The 18,775-nt window shown below is 40.6% G+C and overlaps 1 protein-coding gene across 1 annotated transcript; it reads left to right on the forward strand.

The window, feature by feature from the left end:
• The first annotated feature begins 1,681 nt into the window (after positions 1 to 1,681).
• ATAD1 (ATPase family, AAA domain containing 1) lies at positions 1,682 to 17,477 on the forward strand. Its single transcript, XM_010290711.1, has 9 exons — positions 1,682 to 1,958; positions 3,603 to 3,701; positions 3,984 to 4,104; positions 5,717 to 5,917; positions 7,058 to 7,164; positions 11,113 to 11,202; positions 13,301 to 13,351; positions 16,345 to 16,481; positions 17,053 to 17,477. Exons 1-9 carry the CDS (start codon positions 1,722 to 1,724, stop codon positions 17,171 to 17,173), a joined length of 1,164 nt encoding a protein of 387 aa, XP_010289013.1. The 5' UTR covers positions 1,682 to 1,721; the 3' UTR covers positions 17,174 to 17,477.
• Positions 17,478 to 18,775: the final 1,298 nt, after the last annotated feature.

Below are 18,775 nucleotides of genomic sequence, written 5' to 3' on the forward strand. Positions count from 1 at the left end.
AGGCGGGAGTTTCCCACCCGTGACTGAACTTTCCCTCCGGCCGCGCCGTGGTAGCAGAAGGGGAACCAGCACCGCTTCTCCTTTTGCTTTCTGTTTGAATGTTTGAAGCGTTGGCAAGGCAGGCAGAGCGAAAACAAAATGCAGTGGTAGCCTTACGGACCTAAGGTTTGCTGTGCGGTTACTGTCCTTCTCGTTATCTCGGCGATCTGCCTAGAAAATAAAAACTAAAATTCGTGCAGGGTAAGCAGTACTTCGTTTGGAAAGGTTACGCTTAAAATTCTCTCCTATTAAAGCATTTTTCTTACAATCGGTATTCAGGGCAAGGATTGCATAAGGAGTGCGGTTTTTTCATTGGGTTGTGGGGCTTTTTTGGAAGCTTTTTTCCTGGTTCACTGAATATAAATCCCTTTTATTTTAATAAATCAGGGTTAAGAAAACATTAAGAACATCCTAGATCTGTATTACTTGCTTAGGTGCCTAAGCAGACAAATTTCATTTGAGTTCCAAGCAGGTACGCACAGCAACAGCCTTGATTTTTAAATGTCTAAACAGCGAATGAAGAGTTAAAAAACCCAGAACTATTTTAGGCATCTGCACTGGAATATAGCAGCGAGCCATTGATGTCTTTTTGGTAAGCATGTTGCAGTGCTGCTCTTAATTCTAGTCTGCTGAATCCTTGTAAACAGAATCTATGGTATGGCATCGCCTTGGGTTGAATACACGGTTGACATAACGCGACTGCTAGCCAAGCAAGGGGGAATTCAAGGATATCTTGGCTGTAGGTAGTCCGGCTTTTCCCTGGCTGGCAGCTCAGTTTGGAGACCAGCCAAGGAGCGTTGGAAGCTGCCAAAGGAATTGCCACTGATTTTGCCCTTGCAGTAGGAAAATTGGGCAGTGAACAAGGCGAGCGTTGGGGATTCTCAAACGAAACACTGCCACTTGAGGGGAACATAGATTAGGAAAAGACGACCCCGACTTCATAAGTAATTTTTCAATGTTTTAGGAAGAGATTTTTCCCTCTCTGCAGCACGTTCCCAGTGCTGTACTTTCTGGGTTTGTGTCGTACAGCAGCCAGCCTTTTCCCTTGAGAGCTGTGTGCCACATCCAGCATTTTCCGTTTTCCAGGGATATTAATAACTCAAAATATATTATTCTGCTAGGTGCAGGCTCCAGGTCTTAACCTCATTTTCTTCAAATACAAGCTGTCGATCGCTCCTTAATATGGCAGCTGGGTGCCTTTCCTTTAAACTTCCTCTCAGGGAAAAGTACTCCCTGTTTAAATAATGTAATCTTTGTCTCCATGACTTAGCATTCTTGGGTCAATAACAGTCACAAAGTGTTAGTCATTTAAGTCAGTAATTCCATTAAGGGAATGTAATCTTGGCACTGAAATAAAATGATCTTTACTTTTACTTTATTAGGGTATTGTATATTAGAAAAAGAATGCAGGTGTCTTGAGGGAGGAGTGAAATCAGGACCTTTTTGCATGTAGTCAATCAAGAAGTAAGGCCTCAAGTTGTCACTGCCATTTCTTCTCTGCGTACTGAAAGTAGAAATGAAACCATTGTTATACTCAGCGCTGCAGATTTTAATCTTACGCAGTTTTATATGTTGGGGTTGTGCTATTGTTGAGGTATTTCATTATAAATTCATGGTAAGCTTTATGCTGACTGTGTGCATGGGAAATAGTTTTTATAAAATGTGGTTTAAATGTGAGGCAGATGTTTTCTCAGCTTTTAATTTTATTTCTTTCTGTCTGCCCCTGCGTTTTTTTACATTCAGTGTTGAGAGGCAAAATGGTCCATGCTGAAGCATTCTCACGTCCCCTGAGCCGGAATGAAGTGGTCGGATTAATTTTTCGTTTAACCATATTTGGTGCTGTAACATATTTTACCATTAAATGGATGGTTGATGCCATTGATCCAACTAGAAAGCAAAAAGTAGAAGCTCAGAAACAGGTAGGATTTTACTCATAAATATTTCTGTGAAATGCTGTCTTGTACATTACTGTTCAGACAGAGAAATCCGCTAACTGAAAACTGGACTTGCAATAACCAACGAATTAATTGACAACAGCTCATGGAATAATCAAAAAAACTAGAATTATTTTTTAGTAAATCTCAGGATCCAGGCTGTTAGTGTTTTCATTTTATAACATGTTAAAATTTCTAGCTTGAAGTGATGGAAAAACTGTTGAACTGAAGTGTGATGTTGTCTCTAATTATCTGCAAGTGTGTGGTCCTGTTGCCATTTCTGCTTCCGACAACTTTGCTAAGCAGCAGTCACGTTAAATAATGCTCTCATCAGTCTCTTTGTTGCTTTTTAAAACCTTGAGCAGAAATAACTTAATTTTCTGCTGCTTTTTGGCGACTTAATGGCAGAGACAGGGACTATAGTTACTCATGACAAAGAGGAACACTGCTGTCCAAATGCTTTTTTTAAGAATAGCTTGTACTTCGTCCCTCTCGTCTCCCCCCACCTCCAGTAGCAGTCAAAATGCCCTGGAAAGGGGAGAAAAAAGTGAAAAGCCTCATTCCTTACGTTGAACTAGAATGATTTATGGAAGTTAACGCTCTGGTAAAAGATTTAGGTGTGTTTCAGAACCAAAAGTTAAACGTTTCCTTTGGAAGGTATTGAAGGAAATGTCACAACTTGTGTTTGTTTTCTGTCTGAAACAAATTTCACAGATTCAAACAGCAGTTTTGAGCAACCTAATTCTGTTTTGTGTGGCTTTTCTTCTTTAATGAAATTGTTAGTTAAAAAATTGGCCCCACTTTAAAAATCAGCTTTCACAATCTGTGCTAGTGCCAGCTATTATATAAGAGGTTGCAATATCGCAAAAGCATGTCAGATTTAACCGCAAGTTTGAGTATAAAGAGAAACTGAATTGTGAAAGCGTGTTGACATAACAAATGACTTTTCCCTTTAAATTGGGAAAAAGAAAACTTTGAGTACATAGAAAAAATTAGCTGGCTTCTGTGAATTATCTTTTTTTAAAAAATCTATTAATCTTTCATTGATGCAGTGCTGTGGAGGTTGGGGAGGCATGCTGTGTGTGTATTATTTGCAGTGTTGTGAATTAAGATAATTAAGCATGTGAAGGAACTCTAGAATTCTATTTAATAACAAGTTTCAGGCTTTTCATCTGAATCCTGTACAAAGTTTATAAGGACTAATGGGATTTTTTTAAGTGTAACATACCTATATCGGCTTTGGAAACTCCTGGAGAGATTATGGGAATGATTTTGTTATTGAGGTTACCTGTGTGTCTGCAGACCTGTTCTGAAACAGCAAACTCCGTGTTTTAATGTTTATTTTGGTTGCCTTTCAGGCCATAGTGTATGACTTGTGGATTTTGGGAGTGGGAGGGCTGATGTGACACTTACTTGATGGGAACTGAGACATATGACTTAGTTTGACTCAAGTGACAACACGTCATTAGGAAATAGCAGAACCTTCTTCTTCAGAAAGATTTAACCTCTTTTCATATGTGACTTTGGGAGGAGCTTTTCAGACTCCAAATAGCAGTCCCTTAAAAACTAATTTTTGAAGTAAGCGTTCAATTTCTTTCTCTGATTTTCTTGGTGTTTTATTTCCCCCAGGCTGAAAAACTAATGAAGCAAATTGGAGTGAAAAATGTCAAGCTTACTGAATACGAAATGAGTATTGCTGCACATCTCGTAGACCCACTTAGCATGCATGTAAGAAACTGTTTTCCATGTTGCTCTGATGAAAGCACTTCAGACATGGAAGATCTTGATTTTTGACTTTGGATTACATTATTTGTTATATATATATAGCTATGGAAATACATATGACATATTTCTGTAATTTAAAACAAAAATTGCATTTTTGAGAGCAGAGGTTTTTTTAATCACTTGCATTTTTTTATTTTTGAGGCCTTGCACTACTTTGAAGCTTGTGGATATTTTTTGTTAGCAGGGACTACAATGATAATTTCTAATGCTGTTTTTCCATATTAGGTAACCTGGAGTGATATTGCAGGCTTAGATGATGTTATTACAGATTTGAAAGACACTGTCATTTTGCCCATCAAGAAGAAATATTTGTTTGAGAATTCCAGGCTCTTACAGCCACCGAAAGGTAGGAAGGAAATGTTACAGATTTATATGTTGATATTAAAAAAAAAAGAAAAAAAATTACCCAGAAAGGAAAGAGGAAGTGGGTTGCCAGTCCAAAGTGCAACCATCAGGACTGATGCCAGGGAAACCCCTCAGGTTTTTCCTCCTCTCTTGCCATGAAATCAAGTTCTAGTGAGTAAGTTTCATCTTCATAATGAAGGGATAATTGCTTTTTAGTTTCTGATGCTACATTTTGGTGCACTAGTCTATGTAGCCTGCATTTTTAACTGCCTAAATTGTCTATTTGTTTTCTTCTTATACCCCATCCTTTGGCAGAGGTGAGCTATAACTCTGCTGTGCAACTTTGTACGCTTGGTTAATATTTCTACGGTGTCATAGAAACATAAGTCATAAACATGAGATGTCAATGTAGGCTAGTCTTGCAGACATCTCCCTGTTTTAGTCCTAGAAAGTCCAGTCATTCAAAGAGGCAGAGATCCCATTTTTATTCTGGAGACCCTTTAATTTTCTCTGGAGTTGAGTTGCACAGTATTGAGGCAGTGAGGAAACTAGGCGAGTGACAAATTAACTTTCCAACAGTAAACCAAAAGTTGGACTCTCTCAGCTGGAATGCTTACAGCCATATTTGCTGTGTGTTATTGCAAACTAGCAGAATTTGAACCTAAAATGTTGGACAAAATGCCAAAGTTTATCTTTACTGCTCTGTTCTCTGCAATATTGTCTTCTGAAAATTCGCTGAAAACTATGAGTTGCTGCCTGTATCTGTGACCATCTCAGTTTCATGTCCTAAGGGATGGAAAATGAGGCACTTTTAGATGAATTTTTCCAGGCTACTTTCTGTTAAGTCACAAATTGAAACTGTCTGGAAAATTGCTTTAATGTCATGATCTAATAAGTTGAAGGAAAAAATTATTTTTTATTTATCTTTTTAAAGCAAACTTTCCATACAGGGCAAGCTCCCCAGTCTTATTAGTGGGTTGCACTGTGTGTTAATAGGAAGTCATTCCTTCAGAGTAATTATGTTTGTGGTCATCAGTCACAGAAACAGGAAAAAAATGTAGTAATTCTCTGTATTTCAGGCTTGTTTGTCTTTTTTTTTTTTCTTTAAATTATTTTCTTTACAACTATGTTAGAAAAACACTACTGTGAATTCTTTCACTATGACAAGTTTAAAAATAATATGAGATGTCATATTTAATTGTGGGTAATGTCTTTAAAATGTTTGTGGGCACTTTTTTTTTTTCTGCCCTCTCTGTGCTAAGTTTTATTAGCAAGGCTGAAACTGGCTATAAACAAGGCTTGTCAAAGGCTTACAGGAAATAAATAGGGTTTTAGTTTTATGTAACCTTTATAATCATAGTAATAAAAGTAATCTTTCAGACAAAAGTCTCCCTTCAATTTCACCATACCCGTTTTTAGATATTCTTAGCTTTAATTTTATAATAAGGATATTTTAAATAACTCTGTATTTGTTTTGATGGAATAGTGTGTAACTTGGTTTCTTATCTTTTAAAACTTGGATAAAATAGAAGCCTGGACGCTATCTGGTCTGTCATACCAAAGCCTGTTTTCTGTACAGCGACCAGAGAGCATTAACGTCGTTACTTTTTCAGGAGTACTTCTCTATGGCCCTCCTGGTTGTGGCAAAACACTGATCGCCAAAGCTACAGCAAAGGAAGCAGGTTGTCGATTTATTAACCTCCAGCCTTCAACACTGACGGACAAATGGTATGGAGAGTCTCAAAAACTGGCTGCTGCTGTCTTCTCCCTTGCTATAAAACTCCAACCGTCCATCATTTTTATTGATGAAATAGGTAAAAATCTATTTTTTTTTTTTTTGTAAGTAACTATAGCAGAATGACATTAAACTCTAGGTTCAAGTTGATGGGTATATTGATCTGCTGTCATCTGTGCCTTAAAAAGTGATAATGGAGCAAGGTTTAATAATATAAATAGTATTGCAAAGTAATGATGGCAAATTAGGAAAAACAGTGTATTTCTCCCTCGTGTTAGTGGAGGAAATTACAAGTAGAACAAGTTGCTGCTTATTTTTGGTTGGGCTAAGGTGGTTTAAGAGGAAAGCTTTTTCTTCTGTCAAGGGAACTACTTGTCCAGGAAACCCATCACCAGACACACTTCAATGCTTCTGCCGTGAGGGCAAGTAATGGAAAATAAAATAAAGGTTTAGGAGAGCTCAGGAATAATAGTTTAATACGGCTGAAGAAGTAGGTGGGGAAGTTTAACTAGGAAGACAGCAAAGCTGCCAGTTGTTCAGCGCATTTGGACTTGTCACATTAGTGTTTGAGTCCCTGTGAACTTGAGCAGTTCAGTTAAAATTGCTCCGTGTTTCATAGCACTGGCGCTTCTTAGAGTAAGTTGTACAGTTTGCAGAAACAGAGCCTGATGAAGCTTTTACCCTCTCCACAGTTTAGGTTTATGCAGGGGCTACATTCTTAAGCTGCTTTTTATCCTTTTGTATAGGTGTGAAAAAATGTGGTGTTCTTCCAGCTGTTGGAAATTCTTTAGGCAACCACTAGCAGAGTTAGAGCTCTGCATAACAAAGTATATACCTTACTTTACGTCAGTCCTGCAGCTTGCTGTTCTCCTGTGCTTTGGTGTCTTCTAGCTTACCAGACTCTGAATGCTTCCATCTCTGCATGAGAAATTAAGATGAACGTTACACTTTCCATGAATTCAGGAAAGTGAAAATTGGCAGCACAAGATTTGGGACAATCTCATGCGATAGGTACATACTCGTGTAATGTAGTTTAAAAGATGTGCTTTCAAATATAGTGAGATTTCACTTTCCTATTCTTCATCGTAAGAAGTGTGTTTCATTTGTTGACTGTATTTACACAGTAGAGAATAGCACAAGTCTGCACATGAGAAATCAAACAGCATAGTTTCTATGGCAGGATTGAAAATAAACTGCTTTACTGAATCCTTTAATACAGACTCCTTCTTACGAAGTCGATCGAGTTCTGACCATGAAGCTACAGCTATGATGAAAGCTCAGTTCATGAGTCTGTGGGATGGACTGGACACCGATTATAACTGCCAAGTAAGTACAAAGGGTGACGACAAAAGTAACGTGATTCTTCCCTCTCAGTTATTGTGTGTCGAGCCATTTGGGAAGAGTAGCAGATCGTATGTAGTAATAATTGCCAAAAGAGTTTCTTTACCTGTCAGTGTTAGTGATGACCAGTATATTATGGGAATGAGATGAGTTATATTAATAGATCATTTTTCTTCTTGAGAAGACTGTTTCTGTGGGTATTTTGATTTTAATTAAGAGGTGTTATTTTCAGAAGTGTTTTAAGTCTCGATAATATAGCTGTATAGTTTGAGCTGTCAAAATTGGGAATTTTTAAACTGTTTTGAAAAACTTTTTGTCAACAATGTTTTCTTTAGGTGAAATGAAACTTTGATTTCAGGAAAGCTATTGAAAGATCTGAGAAAGATTCATCCCAGTTGCAGGTTGCTTCGTTTGTTTCCAGAAAAGCATTACACTAGCATTAGACAAGCACTAGACTCTGGAGTTAATCTGAAAGGGTAGATAAGTTGATGTTATCAAAAGCCAAATAGTAATAGAGCTGAGCTTCCATCCCATTATTCCTGTGTGCTTCTTGTTGCCCTCCCATAATCTCAACAGAAGTATTGTATTTTGGGGGCGGGGCCGAAGAGGCTGGTGCTGTAAAAACAAACAAACAAAAACCACTTATGAAATAAATCACTTGAATGTAGCATAGATGAAAGCCTGCTTGGTATGTTTCTGAACTGTTGCCTGGAGCAATCTTTTTAAGGACTTTAAAAAGGCTGATTATTCTCCGATTTTAAATTTTTCAGCCTTTTTAGTCTGTATTTTTCTGTGAATGGGTTCCGATGCTCTGACCTCCATTAGTTCTTTTGTTGTAAAATCTGCTTTTTCTCTTCTCTCAAGTTTGTGCTAAAGATTTTTTTTGGTTAATTTTTTTTTTTAAAACTGATTTGAACACAGTGAATATATATACTGAGGAGCTTTAAAGCAGAGTGTTTGCTTACCATTAAAAAGAGGCCAATGGTATGAACGCTTAACTGGAAGCTAATGTGATCTTGTGAGCACACTTTTCTTCCAGTGTTTGAATTTGTATCTTTTCTCCCAATATACCAACAACTTCTTGGAGCAAGTCAAGTTGTTCATTCCCTGCAGTAAGACAATCTGTGGTCTTACCCATGTCTAGAGTTGAGTGTGCAGAGCCGGAACAAGGTACTCTTGTCCTTTCCTCGTTTGCCTCTGCCAGGGTGGGGACCCACCGAAGTAAAATGCAATGCAAACCACTGGCTGGAGACACTGCAGGGGTTGATCAGGTTTCTGGGAGGTTTTTCAGCAGCAATGTCTTCTTTCAATACCGTATTTCAGGCTCCTCCCTGAGAAGTCATTGTAATTCAGGAAGTGTTTTTTAAGTGACGGCTTTGACATTTGCATTGTCTCAGGTTTTTGACAACCAGCTTGCTGGGCTCTTTTGTTAATTACAAATGTTTACATGGGAGCTTTGGGTTGCTTGTCTGATTCTTGCCAAACAAATTTCCTTTGAATAAGGATTAAATTTGGCTTTTGTTACAGTAATGAAAATTCCAAATGCTAGTAGAAAATGTGTTGCGATTAATGTTATTTGTTCCTGTGTTGATTGCACCTGAAAAGCATGTTCAGCTTTCGGCTAAACCTGCCAAGGATATAGTCTTGAGCCCGACAGGAACTTGGGGGCACAGTGCCTGGAAAACAGAGCTGTGCTGCTTGAAGGGACAGTTCAAGTCTGGAAGCCCCGTACAGCCACATTTGTGCCCTGGGGGGGGTCCCACGTTCACAGAACCTGCATACGCAGACCTGCTGGAGCGGGGCCAGAGGAGGCCCCAGCAACACTGCGAGGGCTGGAACAGCTCTGCTGGGAGGACAGGCTGGGAGAGCTGGGGGGGCTCAGCCTGGAGCAGAAAAGGCTCCGGGGAGACCTTAGTGCAGCTGCCAGGGCTGAGAGGGGGCTGACAGGAAAGATGGGGACAGACTCTTTAGCAGGGCCTGTAGCGACAGGACAAGGGGTGACGTTTTTTGTGGTTTAACCTGGCAGGCAGGTAAACACCACACAGCCCTTTGCTCACTCCCCTCCTGCCCCAGTGGGATGTGGGAGAGAATTGGGGGGAAAAGAATAAGTAAAATTTATGGGTTGAGATGAAGACAGTTTAATAGGACAGAAAGGGCAGGGGGGGGAATGGTAATGGTAAAAGGATGTACGAAACAAGTGATGCACAATGCAATTGCTCACCACCCGCCGACCGATGTGCAGCCAGTTCTTGAGCAGTGGCCTCCCCTAGGCAACTCCCCCAGTTCATACGTTCAGCACGACGCCGTATGGTATGGAATATCCCTTTGGGCAGTGGGGGTCAGCTGTCCTGGCTGTGTCCCCTCCCAGCTTCCCATGCCCCCCAGCCTCCTCTCTGGCAGGCCCGCATGGGAAGCTGGACAGTCCTTTACCGCTCAGCAACAACTGAAAACATCAGCACATTATCAACATTATTTTCATCCCCAATCCAAAACACAGCACTATAGCAGCTACTAGGAAGAAAATTAACCCAACCGAAACCAGGACAGATTTTAACCTAGAAGAGGGTAGATTCAGACTAGATATACGGAAGAAATTTTTGACGAGGATGGTGAAGCCCTGGCCCAGGTTGCCCAGAGAGGTGGTCGATGCCCCATCCCTGGAAACATCCCAGGTCAGGTTGGACGGGGCTCTGAGCAACCTGCTCTAGTTGAAGATGCCCCTGCTTGCTGCAGAGGATTGGACTAAACGACCTGTAAAGGTCCCTTCCCACCCAGACCGCTCTGTGATTCTATGATTTTTGGGAAGGCCTCTCAGCTGCAGTAGCACAGAGGGAGCAACACTTCGGGTCCAGCGTTGGGCCAGGGAAGCACAGTGTGGGTACAGCGATGCCTCTTTGCAAGAGGCAGCTCAGCCAAACAGTGGCTTGCGTTTGGCACACAGGCAAGTGCAAAGCGCTGGCACGCCTAACGCTTCCTAGAAGGTGAAGGCTGCAGGAGCCTGGGAGAAAAATGCGCCTTTTGGCTTTTTCCACACGTAGCAATTTGCCACCGTATAATTAAACCTCTAGGTGGCAGGGTGACTCTGCTCCGGGACATACAAGCCAGCCTGGCCAGGGGCTGCTGGAGCTGCCAGGGCTGGCTGCGAAACAGTGATCCCAGGCAAAAGACCAGAATCATGTCAGGAAACTGTATGGGTAGGAGATTAATTTCCCTGACATTTTTCACTTTTGTGACTGGATGTTTGCAATGTACATAACTTACAATAACAAATGAGAAAACAAGGCTGATGTGAATGGTAAGTAAAGTTGTTCTTAAACTCATAACTGGAGTGCAGCCAAATGTGGTAAATACTCTCCTTCTATTGAACTTGGCTTATACAATCTAATGTGCTGCCGTTACAATATACCAGTGCATATAGATTCTTACTGACTTTTAGTGCTTTTCTGAATGCTTAAAAAAAAAAAGAAACAACATTTTAGTACATGCAAAGGCTGCCAGTTTTGTTGTCCTGGTGAACTGATTGCCTTTCTTGTTTAAAACACAGCACAAAAATGCCACACGTTTTATACCTTACTAAAACGTATCCTTTCAAGTTCCTTCCAGACCACCAGGAACTAAAGAGACATCAGCAAGACTTACAAGCAGAGGTTTTGGGTTACTGCTTAGTGTTTGAGCTGTGAGATTGGGCTTAGAAAGCTTCAGACTGCTGTGAAAAATCTCCAGCCAGATGGTACTCTGTGGTACCAGTGCTCTCTTAAGCTGCCTGTTTAAATCCAGTTGCTGAAATCACCAGGAAACCTTATGTAACTTCTTTAAATGTCGATGTTCTTGATAAAGTGTGGAAGAGTCACGTGTTTGGTTTTGAAACTCCAATACAGCGATGTTTTCAAAAGCTGGTTTCAGGTTGACTAGCTTTTCTCTTGGTGTGTACAGGTAATAGTGATGGGAGCCACCAACCGTCCTCAGGATCTTGACTCTGCAATCATGAGAAGAATGCCGACCCGGTTTCACATCAACCAACCTGTAAGTCTTGCCAGGTTTGCCTGAACAATGTGCCTAGTGGCTGAGCTACAAGCAGGTGCCTTTATCAGCCAGGAAACGCACGTCTCTGGTTTTGTTTATTTCAAAGAAATACTGTATTATTTTGATCTGCTTTTAGTTTTTCAGGAGCACATATGTAACTTTGCTTTTTAAGGTGAAGTTTCTCACAGAAATCTTGATTCCTTGGGTGTTCTATCTGAAACAGCTCCATGTGCTCTGAGAGCTTCCCACCCATTTTCTTCATCTGTAAGAGTGGAGTGGCTTAGACGCTGCACTCTGCAAAGAGCTTAGTTCTAATTGAAAACAACCACAAAAAGCACAGAAGTGACTGCACACACTTGCCTACGGGGAGAGTGGCACCCAGGTCAGATAGTGTCAAGAAGCAGGTACATACTGACTACCGTTTGTATCTTCCCGATACACAGTATTTAGTTCTTGAGGAGAGAAGAGGGAATGAAATCCACATACCAAAGCCTACATTCTTCTCGAGCCTTTCCATAGTCAGGCACTACAAGCAATCTGGAAAACTCTTTTTATTCCACTGATGTTTTATGCCAAACAGACAGTAATTAAGGTCTTTGTCAATTATGCCAGCCACAACACTGTTACCCTTACTATAAATTGTGCTGTTGCCATCCTTTTCAAGGTATTTTAGTCACCTTCAAACACTTAGCGATATCACAAGACAGTTTGATATCAATATTATAAAGAGTTCAGTCGTGGTTGTCTGTATTCCCTTCTGGCTACAGAAATACCCTTCATTATTAATTTTTTGCATAGACATAGAGACAAAACTGGAGGAGGAAAACTCTTCTTGATTGTGCAAGAGAGTAGTTGCGTTCCCAGACCCATGTTGTTTGAACTGGCTTTCACTCCTTGTGGGTGGATACTTTTTGAAACAAAGCCTTATTAACCTAGTAACTGCTTTTCTGCTATGTATGAAACCCTATGAGCAGGCACCTGACTCATCTGCAAATTTTCCTTGAATTAATAAGGGGCAAGGATGTGTATTTTAGTACTTTATCATGTCTTTCTATTGAGATCCATCATTAGAAGGGTGAATTATCTGCAGGCAGCAGTGCCTCAGGATATCACAGGGGCTGGCTCCCTCTCCCAGGATCATAATTAGAACGGGAGGTGTCATGTAGGGCGCAGGCACGTAACTTGCCTTACCCCACTTGAGCCATCTCGCAGACTTGCCGCTTGTCTCTTCTTCTTGCCTGTGGTACTTTGTGATACAACCAACCTTTTATTGAGGGCCAAGATAATTTATGTGCTGTGGATTGGAAGTGTGCACAGGTAGTATGGCTGCTGAGTAGCTAAAGCCTCGCAGATTTTATAACTAACTTTGAGATTAAAATGCCCAAAATTACTCATAAGAAGTTATCTGCAAGGCAGGGGGAAATGGAAGAAGTATTTTTTGGGACAGAGTATCAACTGTTCAGCTGCCAGAGTATCTTTGGGGTCAGTTTTTCCCTTTTTAACAACGAAAGGGAATTTAGAATAAGTTTTGATTTTGAGAGATGCAAAAAAAGAGTCTCTTTGCTGCCTGTGTTTCACATTCTATTAAGGATATGCTCAGGACTTAACTGTTTCTTTCAGTAACATTATCACAGTATGGGAATTATATTGCTTAAAATTTCCTAAGCATCATCTATAGAGTTAAACTATTCAGCTTAAAAAAAAAATATTTATCCTCTTCGTCTGATTTAGCAAAGTATGGAAGGCGTCCCCTAGATCTAGAGCACCTGCCTGCTGTTAAAGATAATGGGAAATCTTAGGAGGCAGCTGCTTTCACTTAGGGCAAAGTAAGACTAAATGTCAGTGTATTTTCCCCTTCCCTGTAGTTAATGTAAATGTGTATGCTCAAATGTTTAGTTTCACGTGCTCCTGGAGTCTGAGTACCCTAGATCTCATTTTGCTGAGTGATTTGCCATCAGATAGGTTTCCTTAGTGTGTATCACATCTCCCACTTGAGGGGTCAGCTTGTGTCACTGAAAACCCACGCTGTGCAAAATTGAGATAGGTGTTAGATATGTTTATTTTTGTACTCTCATAACTTTAGTCTCTTTTGTTTAAGGCTCTGAAACAAAGAGAAGCAATCTTGAAGCTAATTTTGAAAAATGAAAACGTAAGTAGACTTCTTCTACTGGTTAGTTTCCTTTATTACTTGTTTTCATGAGTGCAAGCTCTGGAGTTGTAGAAAACACGTTTTATAATTGACTGCCTTGGAGAAAGGTAGAGGTTATCTACCAGGATATTTCTGATTATAATTTAGGAATCTTTTGTGGTTTTAGATGTGGTGTTAAATTAAAGCAGTAGAGTTGCCTCCTGGTTTAAGCATGAGCCTCAGTCAGAGCAGCAGGCTTGGATTTTGTGGTGAATCACCATCTGAGGAAAATTACTTAATTTCTCTGTCTCCATTTTCTTGTTACATAACAAGATAATATATTTGTCTCCCTAAAGATGATGAAGGTGAATCTTGTTTGGAAATCACTTTGATCAGTGAAAGAAATTTCAAGACATCATGAAGCAGAGAGAAGAAATACTGATTTTTTTTTTTTTTTTTTTAACTCCATACAGTTTATTGGCTCAAGTCAAGAAAGGAGGAATGACATTTTTTGACAGTGCTGCTTTTTGCACTTTCATCCATAGTTCCTATTTCCTTTAGAGGAAAACTACTATAGGTGTTGTTACTAATATTGTATGGTGTTCGTGTCGCTATCTGCATTCCAAGGTGAGGGGAAGGGGTAGGTGTGAGCACATCTGGTAGTGTCTGTTGGCAGCATACGGGACCCGTGTTATCGGAGGTTCCTGCCAAATTTAGTCTGCAGCACTAATTGTCTTGAAGTTAATGTTGCAAAGTGTCTCTTGGTTGAGGTCTATCCTAATAAATATCATTCATTAGTAAAATCAACTTACATTTTTTGAGAGGCCTAAAAATCACAGCTTATTGCAAATGGCTGAGGTATTGGGGAGGTCCACTGCTTTGCAAATGGTCATTTTGGATTGTTTGTTTGGGATTAGAATATAGGTTGGCTTTTTCACAAAATACTAGACATAGATGTGAAAATGGAACTGCTATGAAATGCCAAAGGAGTTGTGGAGGAAGAGCTGACCTGTTTGCAGGAAATCTCAAACTAAAGCATCTCTTGCCAGTGGTGATTTCAGACTCAAATGTCTCTTCAGGAGCTGTTAGGGAGGTATGCCAGATAACAGACCTCTATACAGGCTCCCTGTGTATCTGCAGCCACCCAGTCCTTGCACGCAAGTGGGCTTTGTGGCTCCTTTGCGTCAGCAGCTGGGCCTGGGAGTTGCAGCACCTTGGCCTTAAAGCCTTCAGCAAAAACCTAGATCAGCTCCTGAATATGGACCTGAAAGAATGCAAGGTATATCAAGCACCTGGCAGTGAATCACAGCCAGACAAATAACGTTTTTCAGGGGAGAAAAAAATCAGCCTGTATTGTTATCCCATAGGAGGAAGAATTGGATCTCTCAAGCCCAGCTTATTTTCAGCCAGGGTGACAAACTTCCTGCAGTCCTTCACATGACATATGTAGTCATGTCCTCCGTTTTCCCTGCCTGTCTGAAATCTTTTTTCTTCTTTTCTCACTCAAAGGGAAATCCTTGTTCATGCCATTTTCTATTTATTCTTAGCCAGCTGCACTGCTCTGTTCAATTCTTGATGGCCTTCAGCCCCACATTGAGCAAATGCATTGCATATCGACAGCTGACTGTTACTGACTTCGGTATTTGTGTGCAGGATCGCGCTGTAAAGCAAAGCACTTCAAGGCAGCCAAACTGTAGTGTCTGTAGGAGGCACTTCGGTGTAAGCCAGCTGCTGCTTTTGCCTTTATTTCCATGCCTGGAGAGCCAGATGGCTTGCTCCAGACCCAAACCAGAGCGCTGCGTGCAACGTTGTAGGTCGGGGAGCTGGGGCTCAACTACAAGCTCAAGATCTGAGCCAACAGGAGAGTATGACTGTAACCCTTGTCCTTCAAGGAGAGTGGGAGGGATGGTGGGGAATTGGAAAGGTGCTTGGTGGATGTCGGCGTGTTATCAGGGTTATCCTGGGGAGCACATGGGTTGAAGGGGTAGCTGGAAGCAGCAAAGACTACAACTGGGACTTTACCTTCATGACCACAAAATAGTTTCCCTCTTAGAAGTCGTCACCCCTTCATTTCAGCCTTTTATTAGACTAGTTTGGCTTCAGCTTTTTGAAAATAAAATACTGATGCATTGGGAAATGTGCCAGAAGGGGCTGTTACCAGAGGTTCTGTGAACAGTCTGAATAAACATGGGGTCCTGGCTGGAATGAGTTCAGCCTCTGATCCAGTGTGTGGAGTTAGGCACGTTATTTTGCCTCACAGTTCCCCATTTCATGGTTGTATAAAGTAGGAGCAGTTGTTCAGTAACTCAACAAACAACTGAATTGCTGATGTAGTGAACAACTGCTTTTGAAGTTCGTATTTTGCACTGATGGGTGGCAACAACAAAATGTAAATGTAACGGGAACGTTTTCCAGCCTTGCTCGTTACTGGTCAAAGGAAATGTTTATGAAAACAAAAGGTACTCTTTCAAATAATGTATTAAAAAAAAAAAAAAGAGTCTTTGGCTGTGAAGGGTGATGCGCTGGGTAGTGTTCTGTGTCTACAGATAAAGAGATCTGTAGACAATTACCCTGCACGCAGGGTCTGATTGAGCCCTTTACCAAAAAAAGCAGTGCTGTTGCAGGAAACTTATGTGGGAATTTGGGAAAATGGGTTGATATTTCTGTGATCCAGTTTTTGCCACCCAGTAGGCTTCCAAAACCACATAGGAGCTTTGTCAGTAACAGAATGTACCAAATATGGTGGTGCGCTTTCAGTTGCCTGTTCATTCTCTTTTTCCCATCAGCTACAGAGTTTTGTTAGGTGAAGCATCAGTTTCATTTCATTAAATTAACTACTTGGAGGGTTCAAGCTGTAAGTTAATGAAATAACTTGCTTTTAGCTCTCAAAAAAAAAAAGTCAAGACTGAAAAAGATGTTCTTAGGGCAAGTAAAAATACTTAGAGGTGACTGTTTCTTGTCTTTGTAGAAAAAAGACTTCAGTTTTCATGCTCTTTCCTCTTGTTTTTGGACAGGTGGACAGGCGTGTAGATCTCCTCGAAGTTGCTAAAGAGACTGATGGCTTCTCGGGCAGTGACCTGAAAGAAATGTGCCGGGATGCAGCACTCCTCTGTGTCAGGGAATATGTTAATTCCGCCTGTGAAGAAGAGACGTATGTGCCTTTATTCTGTCTCTTATGATAACTGAACAGCAGTTTTGAACGCTCTGGGGTTGGGTGCTACATGCTGCTCAATTATTAGTTTGTATTTTCTGATTTGAATTGCAAATTTATGGAGGTTTAAAAAACCGTGCTTGATTCACAGGAGAAAGCAGGAGGTTCTCTTTTTTCCTGACAAATTGCCACTATACAATGAAAAAACCCAAGAAATAAGTTACCTTCATTCATTTTGACGATGAAAATAAGAGTATTTGTTCCAAGGTGTCAAGCTGGAGGTGGCATGAACTAACAAGAGAGTCATATTACTGTGCTGTATTACCAGGCTTAAATGCTGGTAACACTCTTGCACGTGCCTAAATCCGCTTGCTGTGATGTTCCTCTGATTATCTCCCATACTTGCAGGTAATACGTGCGTGGACAGAGGCGTGTTTCCAGTGTAATGCTGGATCCATGTCAGAGCTGCTACTTCCAGCGATTACTTCTCATCATTTGCATAGCTGTTACACAGCACCTGAATAATTATCTTGCTTTTTTTTCTTTCTTTCTTTCTTTCTTTCTTTTGAAGTCATGATGAAGATGAAATTCGGCCTGTGCAGCAGCAGGATCTCCACAGGGCAATTGAGAAGATGAGAAAATCGAAGGACGCCACGCTGCAGAATGTTCTGATGCACGTTAGTTTAGATTAAGACAAAAGAGTGTGTTTGCGGTTTCTGATGTGATTTAGTTTGACTTCTGTAATCAGTTAGCAAAAACAATGTTGGGGGTGGGAGCGGGGATCTTCCTTGAGTAAGGGAGTTCTGTTTCTGGAATTGTTTTTATACAACAAATTCTAAGTTATTGAAATTTCGTCATGCACAACTAGAAGTGTAACAATAGATCATGAGGTGGAACAATTATAGCCCAGACCAAGAGCAACTGCCTGTGTCTTGTCCCATAATGGATACCCTGTGCAGCCTTAAAGCAGGTTCTGACGCGGTGCAGGGGTTCAGCGGGTCACCGCGGTGGAGGGGAGAGGATCCATTACCAGTTTGTGTATATACGTATGAGCGTGTGTGTATGTATTAAATGTATATATCCACACATTTTTTTATATATAGACATAATCTGTAGATAACTTGAGTATGGAAAATCTTTTCTACTTACTGAGTCAAACCAAATGAGAAGATGTATAGATTAAAGATTCGTCAATACTCAAATTCACATTTACTTCTTCCTTCTAGCAGCAAATACAAAGATAGAAATTCTGCTTCTAGAATAACCTTCAGGCAAAATGTGAAATGTTACTGATTTTTTTTTTCTTTCACATGACCACTTGAAATCTGGTGCCATTTAGTAAAGGTAGTAAACTACTGTAAAAATGTTTGAATATTTTTCATTTTGTATGAATTCTGCTTTTTGAGGCTTTTTAAATGAATGCTGGTTTTATTTTTATTTTTCCCTTGATGCAAGTAATTAGAGTAGAATGTTCACTGGCCTTTCATGAAGCCCCAGATACTATAAGCTCTCTGAAATTGTGGCTTTCTGATCTATTATGCATTGTAATGAGGGCTTGCTGCTATTTTAATCTCCTGTGGAAGACCCACTGCTGCACTGTGGCATTGTACCATGAAGTACCTGCTCTGAGGCGCAGGTTTGGTGATGTTTTGCTCTGTCACGTGCTCTGATCTGTGACATGGGAGAGAAGGGAATGGGTTTTAGCTTTATAAATGTGGTTTAACAATGTTCTGCTGTACTTGCTGGTAACAGTTTTAGTAAATCCATGTAATGTTATGTAGTGATAAAGGCAAAGGGTTAAAAATGTAAGTGGCAAAAGTGTTTTGGTAAAGTTACTGTCAGTCGGTTTCCAATAACTTGATTTTTCTTCTTACACCACTATGAATTGTGCATTAATTCAACACAAACGTGTAACTGAAATTGTTCAAACCCCTGGTGTGGTGCACTGCATCACAGCCCTGCTGGCTGTCGCGGGAAGGTCAGCAATGAAAGCAAGATAATGATGTAAGACAAAATGCACTGTGAAGTGAAATAAATGACAGCCCGAGCCAGCCGTGGGGCAACATCGGGTGCTGATAACAGTTTCCCTTAAGCACAGCTCTCTCCCTGGTGTCCTTTTCTCTGGCACACGGGCTGTGTAATGCACCAGCTGCAGTAGGTCTTAGTTTGACCCAATTTAATCTCCTTCGGTACCAAACATGGGGGTTTTTTAATAATTTAATAGTTACTTTGCTTTTTGATACAGGGGAAAAGGGGTTGATGGTAAACGCGTATTGCGCTGACAGAAGGATGTA

Source organism: Phaethon lepturus, unplaced genomic scaffold, assembly GCF_000687285.1.
Source record: "Phaethon lepturus isolate BGI_N335 unplaced genomic scaffold, ASM68728v1 scaffold6237, whole genome shotgun sequence".
Classification (NCBI taxonomy): domain Eukaryota; kingdom Metazoa; phylum Chordata; class Aves; order Phaethontiformes; family Phaethontidae; genus Phaethon; species Phaethon lepturus.

Bases quoted from the DNA above. Each gene is read 5' to 3' on its own strand.
- ATAD1 (XM_010290711.1), top strand. From the start codon at position 1,722: ATGTTTTCTCAGCTTTTAATTTTATTTCTTTCTGTCTGCCCCTGCGTT. The intron at 1,959-3,602 runs GTAGGATTTTAC...TATTTCCCCCAG, and splicing joins AAGTAGAAGCTCAGAAACAG to GCTGAAAAACTAATGAAGCA. The intron at 7,165-11,112 runs GTAAGTACAAAG...TGGTGTGTACAG, and splicing joins ACACCGATTATAACTGCCAA to GTAATAGTGATGGGAGCCAC.